General features: G+C 44.1%; 2 protein-coding genes across 2 annotated transcripts; both read left to right on the top strand.

Moving 5' to 3' along the window:
* The first annotated feature begins 2558 nt into the window (after positions 1–2558).
* LOC135499404 (uncharacterized) lies at positions 2559–6490 on the top strand. Its single transcript, XM_064790148.1, has 6 exons — positions 2559–2851; positions 3339–3413; positions 4239–5421; positions 5664–5828; positions 5980–6326; positions 6475–6490. Exons 3-6 carry the CDS (start codon positions 4348–4350, stop codon positions 6488–6490), a joined length of 1602 nt encoding a protein of 533 aa, XP_064646218.1. The 5' UTR covers positions 2559–2851; positions 3339–3413; positions 4239–4347.
* Positions 6491–12593: 6103 nt separating this feature from the next.
* LOC135499403 (uncharacterized protein F54H12.2-like) lies at positions 12594–13724 on the top strand. The gene has a single exon (XM_064790147.1). It carries the CDS (start codon positions 12594–12596, stop codon positions 13722–13724), a length of 1131 nt encoding a protein of 376 aa, XP_064646217.1.
* Positions 13725–15535: the final 1811 nt, after the last annotated feature.

Genomic DNA, 15535 nt, shown 5'->3' with positions numbered 1-15535 from the left:
GTCACCATCTTGGTAGGAATCTTAGGCCAGATTGGCTCTGGTTGTGTCTGTCTCCACTTCATCAGCTCGTTTGCAAGACAATGAAGGTAACAGTCCCGGTGTGGTCTAATTGAGACTAGTTCATTTCTGTAACCATTTTGGCAGGACAATGGAGGTGCCAGGCCTGTTTTGGTCTGGTTGTGCCAGTCTCCACTTGATTACCTCACTCGGAAGACGATGGAGGGAACGGGCCCGATGTGGTCAGGTTTTGACTGCCTCATCTCTCTCCCCATCTTAGCAGGACAATGGGAATGCCCGGCCGGATTTGTCCTGATTGTGACTGTCTCAACTTCATCACCTCGCTCTTAAGACGGTGGAGGTATCGAACCCTGTCTGGCATGATAGTGCCTATCTTATCTCTGCCACTATGGCAGGACAATGGAGACACTGGGCCTAATTCGTTCTAGTTGCAACTGTATCCACTTGATTAACGAAGTTGCAAGAAGGTGGAATTAGCAGGCCCGATTTGGTGTGTCTGTAACTGTGTCATCTCTGTCACCATCTTGGTAGGGACGTTGACTGTCTCCACTTCATCAGCCTGTTTGCAAGACAGTGAAGGTAACAGTCCTGGTGTGGTCTAATTGAGACTACTTTATCTCTGTCACCATGTTGGTAGGACAATGGAGGTGAGTAGTATATGAAAATCACACTTTAAAACAGAATCCAACTGTTTTCGTCTAAATTAACAGAATCCAACACAGAATCTAGGAGCACTTTGATTCTGTTTTAAAATGTGGATTTCATAGACCGGACTCGTTCAGGACTCTTGGAAAAATCAGTTCTGGCCGGTAAAAACAACGTAAATTCGAAAGTTCTCCTTCACCTTTATAGTATCACTGGACACCGCCTTGGTAAAAATGTTTCGTGTCCCCGGGTGTCTTTTCATTAAAACGTTCAGTTCGTGTTTGTTCATATTTATTTTTCTGCTCCTTTCACCCCGCCGTGACTGTAATACACGTTTCGATCGGCATCAATTTCCACGAAAGAATCGTATTCGTATAAAACTATGAGATTCACTGTTTCGGTGGTGGCCATGGATAGCTTGATTTCCACTCCGACATCACCATTTTTTGCGAGTTGGAAAGCACTCGATCCCGCGTCATCCGGCGCTAAATTGAAGACGTATAGGCATATCCGTCCACATAGTCGTCTAGTGATATGTCGTTGCTCTTGTTGGCCGGCCACAACTTGCTCCCCCGAAAGAGCGTCATGTATCCATTCACCACATTTTTCGCGGTAAAATCCAATCTTTAGTTCCCCGTACTTTAAAACAGAATCCAACTGTTTTCGTCTAAATTAACAGAATCCAACACAGAATCTAGGAGCACTTTGATTCTGTTTTAAAATGTGGACTAGACCGGACCCGTTCAGGACTCTTGGAAAAATCAGTTCTACACGTTTTTAATGCAAATGCCGCAAAAATGGCAACGCATTTTAAACGCAAATGGACTTCCCATTTTTCGTTGCATTTGCATTCAAAATACACATGTATGTTGGTCTGAAAGACATTAAAATGGAAATTCCAGGTAACAGAACTGATGTTTTCCCATTTTTCCACTTACTGATCTACCAACGATATATTGTCTCCCTTACCTCCGCCCATACAGCTGAAGAAATGCAGGTTATTTTTCTGTACATTGCGCGCCTCACTTAATGGTCCATCTCACCCAAATTTGACTTTGAGCTGATTCTGCCGTATACAATGTACATTCTCTCTATGCGAAAAATAATGTAGCACTAAGGCGAACCCGTTTTACACAGACCGCATTTTCCATGGCTATATACTGCGTTGTCAATATGAGTGGGATTTAGAAATATCTACACGGGTTTGCACTATTGATTTTCAGGTTTCAGTGCAAGGCATACTGTGGTTTTTGAGCGAGACACAAAAATGCTTGTGTGATATCAGACCTTGATCGAGGAGCAGCGATGGCTAACTTATTACCATTTTGTGTACAATTATGCCATTTATCTGAGCGAGTATTAGTCGATCAGCTTCAGCTTGAAATAGACAGCATGATGTGTTTTTCGTCTTGCTCGTGGCCTTTTGTTTCTCCATTTACAGCGCATTTTGTTATCAGCTTCAGCTTGAAATAGACAGCATGATGTGTTTTTCGTCTTGCTCGTGACCTTTTGTTTCTCCATTTACAGCGCATTTTGTTGGCCAAACCTTTGTAGTAAACATCAATATATCATTTGATGACGAATTTATCTTGCTCGCGGCCTTGAGTTCCTCCATTTACCATGATTTAGTTGGCCAAAAGCGAACAACACCCCAGCTTCGTAATCATCAATATATCATTTGATGACAATTTTATCTTGCTCGCGGGAATGAAATCCTCCATTTACCATGATTTAGTTGGCATAAAGCGAACATTAGCTCTAATTACGATTCGGAAGAGCCCCTGAATGCAGATCGAGACCTTGACACGATTCTTTGCTCGCTCTAAACCAATGGTGATCGGTATTTTTGTGGACGTCACAGAATAATCTCTTCTAGCCGAAGTATCACCAACGCCCCAGAGCTCATTTCGCTCATTTCCCTCTGGCGCGGCTGAGCGTTCTGAAAGATTTCCCCCCACTTTTAAAATTGTCGAATTTTGACAAGAATTGTCGGAAATCATGAGATCGATACATTGTTCTTCATAAATACATTAATGGAGAAAGACAGGAAAATTGTGATGTATACATTCATTCGAGGAAACAATTTCGAAGAAAAAAAATTGACGGGAACCCTTTCGGAGACGTCTTGTTTTTGAACTGATTCATACTAGGCATTTGGATTAACGGACGAGATAAACGACAAACTTCGGTAAGTTTTAGTCTCTCTCCTGAAAATTAACCAATTTTTAGCTCAGCTGACAAAGTATCGTTCGTTATTTACTGGAGCTGCTGATTTGCGGAAAGTTAGCTGTGATTTATTAGGGAAGAGTAACAACAGCAAGTAAGTAAAACATTTTTTCCCCCTCAGAATCTGTGTCATTGGAGGATATTAGACGCGTGCCAAGTCACACGCCAAGTCACACAGTCCCCAGTTTTCAATTATTATTATTCACACCGCGTGTTTTCTTCTTCCTAGTGTATTTAATAGTAAAGGACCTTCATTTTTCACCTGCAGGATTTGATAATCATGCCTTCTGGAGAAGATATCTGCTAGTTGTGGTCGTTGGTCGATTGGATATTCTGTCATTTTCGAGTAAGTATCGCAAACTATTCTCCGTGCAGAAATTATACTCTACTCACAAGCTGCGGGATCCTTCTTATTTCCTGGTGTAATTGTAACCTTTTTTTTTCTGCAGGATTTTGTCTACTGCTGCTGCTATTGATCGATCGATCGTCGAATAGTTCTAATCCAAAAAACATTCCTCTTCCAAGTAAGTAAAATATTTTTTCTCAGAAAACTGATGCAGCGGAGTCTTTGCAGAATGAACGGTCTAAGATTTTCCAGAAAAGATGAGTTTTTTCATTCTTAAATCAATAATTAACTGCAAACTCGGATAAACGCTTATAAATTTCGATAAGCCACCCGGACGGGAGTTGTGCGTAGACTTAGAAAATGTTTTCGGAAATAAGCGACTTATCTCTCGAGTAAAACTTTCAAACGGGTGGGCTTTTCGCCAATTCATCGATTTCACTATTGGTGTTTCAAAATCAGGGTTTCTGTCAATCTATATTGTCAAAGATTTTGAGTATTGGTTGCTCGGACCAGGATTCAAGCGGATTTTACGATTCGTCGAAGCTAGGGTGTCTTGTTTTTCTGAACGTATGAAGGATGCCCCAAAAACGACAGTTTGTGAAAAAATCCGATTCAAATCGAGAGATGCCGTTTTTAAACTGATACAAGGAGGTTTGAGTTTTGAGAACAATTCACCACAAGCAGTGTGGTTTAAACAGTTGATCAGGGTTTTTGTGAAATCTAGAGAAGATGCAGTATTACTAGCTCTCGAGGAATTTTTTCACGAATTTACCGCCAAAACAGGAATTTTAGTGTATATTCAACGCCCATTCGCCTCGGAAATCCCGGACTTACTAAGAGGTATATATTTTTTACAACGTCATAATAATCACTCGGCCTCTGGAGACAAAAAGGCTACAGCAATTATTCGATTTTTCAATAATGCCGCTTTATCTGGGACTGTAAACGGGAGTAGCTTAATCTTAATCAGGCTTTTATCAAGAAAATTTTTTCAATTTTGCAGACATTACGGCGAAGCTGAATCTCGATTCATTTCAAGATTAGAAGATCTTTCCGAGAGGAGACTGATTTATTTACGGGCAAGGTTTACAACTAATTCGCCGAAGTAGACAATGGAACACGTACGACAAGAAGTTGGCCTTAATAGTTTTGCGTGTGATTTTTTCCAGTTATTTACTAAACTCGTGCGTTTAGTGCCAAAAATAACTGTGGATGGAAAAGTAACCTTTGCGTTTCTGGATGTGATCGAGGCTATTTCGGGACAGGTACTCGACGACCACTTTTCTCAGAGCCTAGCCGATAAGGTGGCTTCCTATTCTGGACTTAGGGTTGTGTTTTCCATTGCGGGTGATTGTTCGGAGCGACATTATTTTTCTGGTGGAGACCGGTGCGATGATACGCTTTACATTAGGTGTTCTGCTGTTTGCCGTGATAACCTGAATGTAAACGACTTCTGGCTCGGATATTGCCCGAGTGAATGGCCAGAATTAGAAAATGTGACCCAAGATTTCCAATCTACGATGATGAAATTTGGGCGTGATTTGATAAGATCTGACATTTTAGTGCCGTTATTTTCTGGAGGACAAGAGGACAATCGAGTCGATGTTTTTCTGAGTTTCTTGTCACTCGTGAGGAACTTTTGCCAGAAGAAGACAAAAAGCTCCGATTGGGCTGATTGGTCTTCTTCCTCTTTCGACAAAAATACTCTTAAATGGGTATTTTCTATATTGAACTTTTTAAACCAACAATTAGACAAGTCGAGCGAATTTGATGATACTGGGTTTGCATTCGACACGAATGTGGAGGCGAATGCCACCATTCCAAGGTACTTGTTTAGCAAGTCCTGTTGGATTCGAGGGAGATATTTCCTCGTATCTTTTGAGAAGTTAGAGGCGCTTCGACTGGCCCCCCACCAGGCTATATTCGTGTCTTCTGAGGCCGAGAGCGTCGCGGGAACACCGCTGCGGGACGAACTTGATCACCAATGCGAAAAAGGTTACGAGGCTGCCCCGTCGTCGTTGTCGTCGTCGCCGTCTCACATGAGGAATATTATTGATTCATTTTCAAATTTTGATATTAAACTTCTATCGCCCATCGAAGAAGACACTGAAGGCGAAGTTGTCGCAACCTCGCTCACCGATGGCACTATCCGGGACGCCGGAGAGCTTGTTTGGCCCATTCAAACGGTAAGTTGTCTTACTTAATTAAAACAATTAATAGATGTGATTTTTATACGCCTGGTTCAATCAATCAAAATCAAAAAAGAGCGCCGTAGGTATGATAGCGGCACGCAAGCCGCGAGCGAGCGTTTGTTTTTAGCGGCAGTTAAATAATGTCTAGGCGTGTTTTGGACCTTTACAATGTGCCCGAGAGATTGGTTCCGACGATCTACCATGCAGTGAGTACTTTATTATATCTCTATTTGCAGTCTGTTGCACTAGTGTGCTCCGAAGACGACGCCGAGTCGGTCAACAATGGTGCGAGGGTTGAACAAGCCACCGATCCGCTGCAAGCAGTGTCGACAAACGAACAATTAGTGTCAAACGACGATCAGCAGCCCCGTATCACTGGCGACGGCGAATCACACCCTCAAGTGAGTATATAGCCATGTCTATTCCGTTTTAACGCTGATACATACATACAATACTACTCTATACCTAAGCCGTGAGCGAGCGTTTGTTTTTTAGCTGGAGGTAATTAATGTCTAGGCGATGATGTGCCAGTAATTTTATCTCTATTTGCAGTCTGTTGCACAAGTGTGCTCCGAAGACGACTCGGTCATCAATCAAGGCGCGAGGACCGAAGAAGCAGCCCCCATCCTGATACCGGCCCCTACAAGCGGTACTCAGCGAGAATTGATCCAAAAACGTAAAAGGGATGGTGGAGACGATGATGATGAGGCAGATGAAGATGATTTAAACGACGAACAGCGGCCCGCGGAGGACCCCGCGACCATGAATGCTAAAGAAACCCTAGCCCTCGCTACAATTAGTGCGCCGGATGCTCAGCCACAGAAAAAAAAAAGAAAAAGCGAAGAAGGGACGATGATCATCAGTCCGTCCTATGTACAGTCGAGGGATCACATCTTCAAGTGAGTATACGGGCCTATTCCATTATTTTGGTAGGAACCTGTAGTATTAAGCATTCAGTATGCGCCGCACAGCCCTTAACGCTGCTTCTTTCTTGCGCGCGGGGATGAAAATATCTTGACAACTATAATCTTTTATTTCATTTTACAGACAGTGCCGCGAGTGATGTGTTTCGAGGAAGGACCGACCATTGCTTTAAAGGAAGTATCCACCACCCCCGCCCCAGTCGGTACAAATGATGTTCATCATCAGAAAAAGAAAAAGGCCAAAAGGGCTAGGAGAGTAGAGCACCTTCATATTGTTGAAGAAGATGGCGAAGGGCGATTCACAAACTCGGAGACGAAACATCTCCCTCAGGCTAAGGCCCAACACGCAGATTCGCAGCAAGCGGAGAAGGAACGACCGTCCGCTCCATCACCGTCGCCAGTCGTCTGCAGTATCGTCGACGGCGGTGAATCTCATCTTCAAGTGAGTATAGGCCAAATTCCGTTTTTACGCTGCTAAACTCAAATAATATTCGTTCTTGATTTCAAAACCGGGTATTTCTTATGCCCCCGTAGATCCGTTTGAACTTAAATAAAATCGGCAAACAGGAGATACACCTTTCAACATATAGATTTCTGTTTTGTTAATACAATATCATTTTCTTATATTCTATCATGTTTTTTGTTGTTGCTTGATTCTGCAGGTCTGTACCCCGTCGACGAAAAATAAGAAAACTAAACCCGAAAGAAATGAGCATCGAGCTTCAACGAAAAACCGAGTGCGTGATAAAGAATCCTCTCAATCAAAGAAGAAGAAGTATCAAGAGGGTCAGCATCCCTCGCGCAGAAAATGTTCCTCGCCCGTTATACAAGTGCAGGGATTTGAATCCGCTTCTGATCGGGCGAGTGTAAGTGGGGTGGCCACACCACAGGAAGTCGTCTCAAATACGTCGTTTGATACGGATCCACCCAGCACTAGCGAGGATGATAGCAGCGAGCAGGGCGAGCGAGCAGACTTCAACAGTTTCTTATGCCAAGAGGCGGACGCTGCAGAGGAGGGGACCTTATTTCATCGTCTCCGGGCTCGTACTAACCTAGCACTATCCAAGGCTGAACTCAACGTGACTCGGTTTCTTTCCAATCACTACTCATTTTTATATTCTAATCTAACAAGTGAAACGGGACGGGCTAATTTTAGGGAATATTTTCACGCAGGCTTTGAACATTTTATTGAGCTAATTTTAGAAAAAGAAGTTCAACACAAGGTTTTCGTACGCTCTTCAGAGTACGCGAAACGCGTCAATAAGGCCCAGTGCCTAGAAAGCGAGTAGGCCCAGGCTCTAAAAGACCTCTTCCTCCGGGAAAAGGTTTATCCGAAGTACCTCCACGGAGACCAGGGGCGGGAATTTTTTAATGCCAACGTTTCGAAGTTACTAAAAGACCTTGGAATTAAACTGTTTTCTGTCCACAGCGAAACAAAGGCGGCGCTAGCGGAAAGATGGAACCGGACCCTGAAATCTAAAGTTTATAAATTCATTACGAAAAACAATACCCATCGTTACGTAGACGCCCTGCCCGCTCTAGTCGAGAGTTACAACAACGCTGTACACAGAATAACGAAATTGGCCCCGAACGAAGTTACCGTTGACAAGGAAAAAGCCTTATGGCTCCACCTATACGGGAAAGAATTTCCGACTAAGACTAAATTTGCGTTTGAGTTGGGAGACACCGTCAGAGTCAGCCAAGTTGCCCAGGTCTTTGGCAAGTGCTACAAACCCCAATACACAACAGAGTGGTTTGTGGTGGCTCATCGTCGAAATACCAAACCACCAACGTATAAACTACGAGACGAGCACGGGGAGCTCATAGAGGGAAGTTTTTAGGAAGAGGAGATGCAACGAATACAGCGCCCGGATGATAAGACCTCCTTCCGCGTTGATGTTTTGAAAAAACGCCGGCGAAAAAATAAAACCGAATATTTTGTCCATTACGTCGGTTGGCCGGCTCGTTTCGACGAATGGGTGACAACAGAACAACTCGAAAAGGCATAAACGAACATGTGGGGAGCACAAAAACTGAACGATTAGCTCGATAGAAAATGACGAACCCAGACAACATTGTCGCCGGAGGCGTGTTTGACGCTCGCATCAAGCGTGACTTTTGTATGATTTGTGTCGGCCCTCCACTTGCGGGAAAGACTTTCTTTGTACGGCAACTCCTAAAAAATGCTAGACGAGTCGTCGATGGGCCTTTCGATTATATATATTGGTTCTACGGGGAGCCGTCAAAAACAGTGACCGAGCTGTAAAGAGAGAATACAATACGAACAGTGGAGGGCCTCCCAGAAAATCTAGATGAATACATCCACGTCCGAGATCCCCACACCGGCGAGCGCCAGCACGGGTTGCTAATTTTCGATGACCTTATGCAGGGGGTCAGCAACAGCGAGGAAATCAGTCGTCTGGTGACAAAGAAATGTCAACACGGAGGCGTGAGTTGGATTGTGCTCATGCAAAACCTATTTCACCATGGGAAAACAAGAGTAACGATGCTTAGATGTTGCCACTATCTAGTTCTCTTTAAAAGCCCGTTAGACCGGTCGGTTGGACAGCATTTGGCGAGACGCATTCTTCCGAGCAGGCCGGAGACATTCGTTAGAATTTACGAAAGTGCCACGCAGAAGCCAAACAGTTACTTGTTTATAGACGGGCACCAAAACACCTCGGAAGAAGCTCGTTTTCGCACAGACATTTTTGGAGAAGACTTTCAGAACGCTTTTGTTCCGCACGCAAAAAAGGGCGGTGGAAGAGGGAAAAAATAAAGGCATCTCGATATTGTGTCCAATATAACGCCTGTTGTAAACGTACAAATTTACCTACTTATATCTTAATGTTTGATGGAGTTTAAAATCAATCTTAATGTTTCGTGGAGTTTTTGATCAAATAATGGTTGTCGTCGTTAGTGTCATAGTCTGATCGTGTTGAGCGACTAAGTTCTTCAAACTCTCGATATTGTGACCAATAATATATAACGCCTGTTGTAAACGTACAAATTTACCTACTTATATCTTAATGTTTGATGGAGTTTAAAATCAATCTTAATGTTTCGTGGAGTTTTTGATCAAATAATGGTTGTCGTCGTTAGTGTCATAGTCTGATCGTGTTAAGCGACTAAGTTCTTCAAACTCTCGATATTGTGACCAATAATATATAACGCCTGTTGTAAACGTACAAATTAGATACCTACTTATATCTTAATGTTTGATGGAGTTTTAAATCAATCTTTATGTTTCGTGGAGATTTTGATCAAATGGTTGTCGTCGTTGTGAAAGTAAATTATTATGTATAGGCCTCTACATATTACATACCGTGCACAAAAAAAAAAAAATCATGTATAATCGTTCCACGGCAATGGGGCGCCTGATAACTTTAATCTTTCGACATCATTCTACGTCCTCGAAAGAGGACCATACGCCGGGCGTCTTGTGAAATTGAAAATCTTACTCTCGCTCCGATACTGTAGTAGTAGGATTGGTACTACTGAAAATAAAACGAAACTAGCCGAAGAGAGCTGGGGGGGGGGGATAGGGCTTAAAACGCATGTCACCCCAATGCCGGTAAAGAAGTCTTCGACTAATAATTGTTAGAACTTTCTCTTCTGTGTAGTACCAGTTGTTCTTAGGCGATGTGAAATAAAAATTTAAAAACCCATACCACCATTTTTGTTAGTATTGCCGTAAATTAAGTGAAATGGAAACATCTAGTTTTTGATTCCAAGCCAGATGTACTGAAAATAGAACAGGTGAGTAAAAATCTTCGTGTGAATGAACAGAAGGAAGAAACTTAAACACGTTTCCGACTGCAGGACAGAGCGAGAGAGACAGGATTACTCAGAAGAAAATACTCGCAACACAGATCAACACAAACGAAGCTCGGAGATGCCCCGTAGAGTTTCTGGGAAAACAGGCTTCAAGGAGGTACGCCGGAGCAGAAAACACCACTCATTTGGATCTCCTTGCTCCAAAGCGGGTAAATCAAAAGCAAAACAACACTTAAGACTTTCTATCCTTGCTCGGGAGGGCCTCCAGTCGATCAACACGCGCAAAACTTCTCGATTTAGCCAGCAAAGGTCAAGTTGACGCGATTTTAGAGTGTATAGAGAACGTCCACCATCGCACTGTGCCAGTTCCGGAGAATAAAGCACAAAAACTACGAAAGCACAGCCCATTGGTATGTCGGCTTAAGACTCCCCGAACTAGCCTACGAACTAAAAAAGCTCTGTTGGCGCAATCGGGTGGATTTCTTGGCTCTCTCATACCACTGGCCGTCTCGGCAATAGGGAGTCTTATATCCGGAATAACCGGGAAGAGAGGCTAAAAACAGCGGCTTAATCCAGATGTCAATGAATCCAGATTTCGGGGAGAGCGTCATAGTCCCTCTGAGTACCTACCGGGCTAAATGTCGACAGACAATTACAGTACCGCCGCCACCACCTCAAGAAAACGAAGAAGATGAAAAAAAGGAGGGCCTCAATCAAAAAGACCTACCGGATGATGTGAAACTAAATTTGCTCGCGAGGAAACGCTGGGAACAAAAACAAACTGGACAAATCAAGGAAAAAGCACAAACTAACACCGGACAAGCGTGGCGACTCGAAGACTTGTTGAGCAAATTTCAGATCATCGGCATCCGACATCCCTTCATTAACAGAATATTACGCGATTACGTGCAACATTTCCCGGGTGAAATTGACTGGAAGGATAGCACTTACGAAGTGATAATCGACGGAACTGTATTACCGAAATCGAATATTTTGCGAAGCCTTCATTTCCTTTCGGCTCCCGAAGACCTCGACTACCACGCTCCCCCCGGAGCCTATCGCCTGGCCGCAAAACTAACGGAGATCGGCGTGCCCCGAGGCTGGATAAACTCAGAGGACAGGGCAGAATCGAGCGGCAGTCCCGCGGTGATTCCAGCACCGGCAGCAGATATTCGCGGAGCCCAAATTCCCGATACAATCCCCCCGAAAAAGCCCAGGGCACTCGAGAATCAGAAACAGGTCTTGTTAAACTACCTTCAGCTCAGGGAAAATAAAGGAGACCAAACCCCCCATGGGTAAAATCAGTTCTCCTATAAAGCCGCTTCTACACCTGTGTTCAACCTGCGGGGAGCGACAGATTCCCGATACAACCCCCCCGAAAAAGCCCAGGGCACTCGAGAATCAGAAACAGGTCTTGTTAAACTACCTTCAGCTCAGGGAAAATAAAGGAGACCAGACCCCCCCTGGGTAAAATAAGTTCTCCTAAAGCCGCTTCTACACCTGTGTTCAACCTGCGGGGAGCGACAGGGGTTGACAAAAGCATTTTGAAAGCATTAACCGACTTTCAGAAAAGTGCAGTCCCGAGCACCCAAGCCCAAAAAAACAACAACAGCAGCGTCAGTGTCATCCCAGAATCTCCCGACAGAAGCCGGGGGGTGGTGGAGAAGAGCATTTTCTTGACGCCGGATTCCTCCAATTTAAACGGATGCGGCCTCGCCATCCGAATTAACATCGAAACCGACCACCCGAAAGTCGAAGCGCCAGCGAAATCTGAGTTGGCTACCCTTCGATGCGAAGAAATGGGCGCAATAGAACGTAGTTGCCGTGTGGTTGGAGGAGTCAGCACGAGGACATATAATACCAATCGCGTAGGAAACTATATATCATATACCCGTATACAAAAAGCCCCTTAATTCCACATCATATCATGTCAAAGAGGAGTGGAAGGACATGCGCCCTAGCAAGGCGCGTCATCTACGAGCCCGTGGACGCAGACTACATCGCCCATTACTGCGGGAAAGGAGAACAGGCAGGAGGCCTCCCAGTTTTCCGAGGAACTCCATACCAAGAGGGATACGGGATTGGGGACACATTAAGCAAAATGTTTAGAGGCATCATTCCCGTACTGAAGCGAACCGTCCTACCCATGGCTAAAAGAGCGGCGTCAAGGGCGGGAAAGGTTCTCCTGAAGCAGGGCGTGGCAGTTCTTGGAGACGCTATGGACGGAAAGAATATAAAATCCGCCTTTAAAGAGAGAGCCCTTGAGGGAGTAAGAGAAGTCGGGCATGATGTAAGAAAAGACATTGTGGATGCGATAACAACGCCCCGACCGGGTAGAGACGCGTAAACAAGCGACCACTAGAAGAGCCGCCGAGGACCAAAAAAGCAAAAAGAATAAAAGGACAAAAATCAAACTCTGAGAAGGGATTTTTCACCCGTCGCCGATAGTTACCCCGAGAAGAAAACATGTCGCTTATCGACGCGGATTCCTGCGCGTGCACTAAGGCGGAATTGGAGTTGTTCGAAACAAAACCAACACAAACAGCGATCACGTCCGGAAAACTCGTAGAGGTGCACCCAACAACTTCGATTGAGAACACCGATGTCATTGAATTTAATACGCAAACCGACGAAAAAAATTACATCGATCTTCGGGAAACGACCATCTACATCAGGGCCAAAATTGTCAAACTGGATGGCACCGCTCTGACAGAGAAAACAGGTGGCACTGTTGACCCAAAGGCGCAATGCTACCCGATAAACTATCTGGTCGGTACGATGTTCAAACAGGCCGAAGTATCGCTTTCCGGGACACAGATTGGGAGCATCAGCAGCATGTACGCTTATCGGTCTTACCTGGAGGCGTTGCTCAGTTATGGCAAAGACGCAAAAACCCACCAATTGAGAGCAGGAGGATACTTCAAAGACGTGACCGACATGGAGACAACCGGTGCTACAATAAGTGACGGCACAGCCACCAACAAGGGGGCGGTGAGCCGATTCAAGATGACGAAGTTCAGCCAATCTTTTGAACTCCAGGGCCGGATCCATAATGAGATGTTCGAACACGGGAAACTGCTTCTCAGCAGAGTACCACTAACCGTCAAACTAACATTAGGAAACCCCAAATTCAGCCTGATGTCGGCATCAACAGCTACCGATTACATGATAAAATTGGAAAAAGCAATACTGATGACAAGCGTCAAAGAAATAGCCAGCTACGTCCGAGTAGCGCACGAACAGCGGCTTCTCACAGCAAACGCAAAATACCCCGTGACAAGGATTGAAATGCGCTACTACCAAAAAGCAGCAGGAGGAAGCGACTTGTCCGAGGCAAACCTGTGCAAAGGAGAAACGCCGAGGCGCATCGCTATAGGACTGCTTGCCAGCAACGCCATGAACGGGGCCCTGGATGGAAACCCGTTCAACTTCAAACACTACAGCGTGACAAGCATAAAACTAACTGTCGCGGGGGCATCTATCCCTTACGGGGAACTAAAGGTGGATTTTACCGCGAAAAATGTGGTGAATGGATACATGACGCTCTTTCGGGGAGTAAGTTGTGGCCGGCCAACAAGAGCAACGACATATCACTAGACGACTATGTGGATGGATATGCCTTGTACGTCTTCAATTTAGCGCCGGATGACGCGGGATCGAGTGCTTTCCAACTCGCAAAAAATGGTGATGTCGGAGTGGAAATCAAGCTATCCACGGCCACCACCGCCAGAAGCAGTGAATCTCATAGTTTTATACGAATACGATTCTTTAGTGGAAATTGATGCCAGTAGTATATGAAAATCACACTTTAAAACAGAATCCAACTGTTTTCGTCTAAATCAGCAGAATCCAACACAGAATCTAGGAGCACTTTGATTCTGTTTTAAAATGTGGATTTCATAGACCGGACCCGTTCAGGACTCTTGGAAAAATCAGTTCTGGCCGGTAAAAACAACGTAAATTCAAAAGTTCTCATTCACGTTTGGTGGTAGCGTTCTCTCTCGAAATTTGAGGGCGTGGGAAACTATTATTAATCGGGGAGTAAGAAAAGATCGAAAGATGAAGATAGACAACAAAACGCTGTTTTTTGGATTATTATGTTTTTTAATACTACACATTTCCACCTCTAAAAGTTACATCGTATTACAGTATTATTCTATTCTAAAGTTTGTGCTAAAGACTTACTTCGTGTTGTAACATCAACATCTATTCTAAAGTTTTTTGGTCAAGTTTTCGCCTTGGCAAAGTTTACATCATCGAGATACAACATGTAGTTTGATAAAGTTTACTTCGAGTTACAACATCTATAAGTTTGTTAAAGTTACAAAGTTACATACATCTATTCGTCTAAATTATTCATACTAGTTTTGTTCTCCCCACCCGCCGCTTAATCTACTTCTTTTGCTTTGCTGAGGAGTTGTGGGAAAATTCGTGGCAGGAGAAAACTAGTGTCGTATATGTCCCGTTTTATCCCGAATTGCCTTTCTATGGTCGCCCTTCACCTTTATAGTATCACTGGACACCGCCTTGGTAAATGTTTCGTGTCCCCGGGTGTCTTTTCATTAAAACGTTCAGTTCGTGTTTGTTCATATTTATTTTTCTGCTCCTTTCACCCCGTGACTGTAATACACGTTTCGATCGGCATCAATTTCCACGAAAGAATCGTATTCGTATTAAACTATGAGATTCACTGCTTCGGTGGTGGCCGTGGATAGCTTGATTTCCACTCCGACATCACCATTTTTTGCGAGTTGAAAAGCACTCGATCCCGCGTCATCCGGCGCTAAATTGAAGACGTTTAGGCATATCCATCCACATAGTCGTCTAGTGATATGTCGTTGCTCTTGTTGGCCGGCCACAACTTGCTCCCCCGAAATAGCGTCATGTATCCATTCACCACATTTTTCGCGGTAAAATCCACCTTTAGTTCCCCGTACTTTAAAACAGAATCCAACTGTTTTCGTCTAAATTAGCAGAATCCAACACAGAATCTAGGAGCACTTTGATTCTGTTTTAAAATGTGGATTTCATAGACCGGACCCGTTCAGGACTCTTGGAAAAATCAGTTCTACACGTTTTAAATGCAAATGCCGCAAAAATTGGCAACGCATTTTAAACGCAAATGGACTTCCCATTTTCCGTTGCATTTGCATTCAAAATACACATGTATGTTGGTCTGAAAGACATTAAAATGGAAATTCCAGGTAACCGAACTGATGTTTTCCCCTTTTCCACTTACTGATCTACCAACGATATATTGTCTCCCTTACCTCCGCCCATACAGCTGAAGAAATGCAGGTTATTTTTCTGTACATTGCGCGCCTCACTTCATGGTCCATCTCACCCAAATTTGACTTTGAGCTGATTCTGCCGTATGCAATGTACATTCTCTCTATGCGAAAAATAAT

Source organism: Lineus longissimus, chromosome 15 (genome assembly GCF_910592395.1).
Source record: "Lineus longissimus chromosome 15, tnLinLong1.2, whole genome shotgun sequence".
NCBI lineage: Eukaryota > Metazoa > Nemertea > Pilidiophora > Heteronemertea > Lineidae > Lineus > Lineus longissimus.
This window is presented reverse-complemented; position numbering and strand designations above follow the sequence as displayed.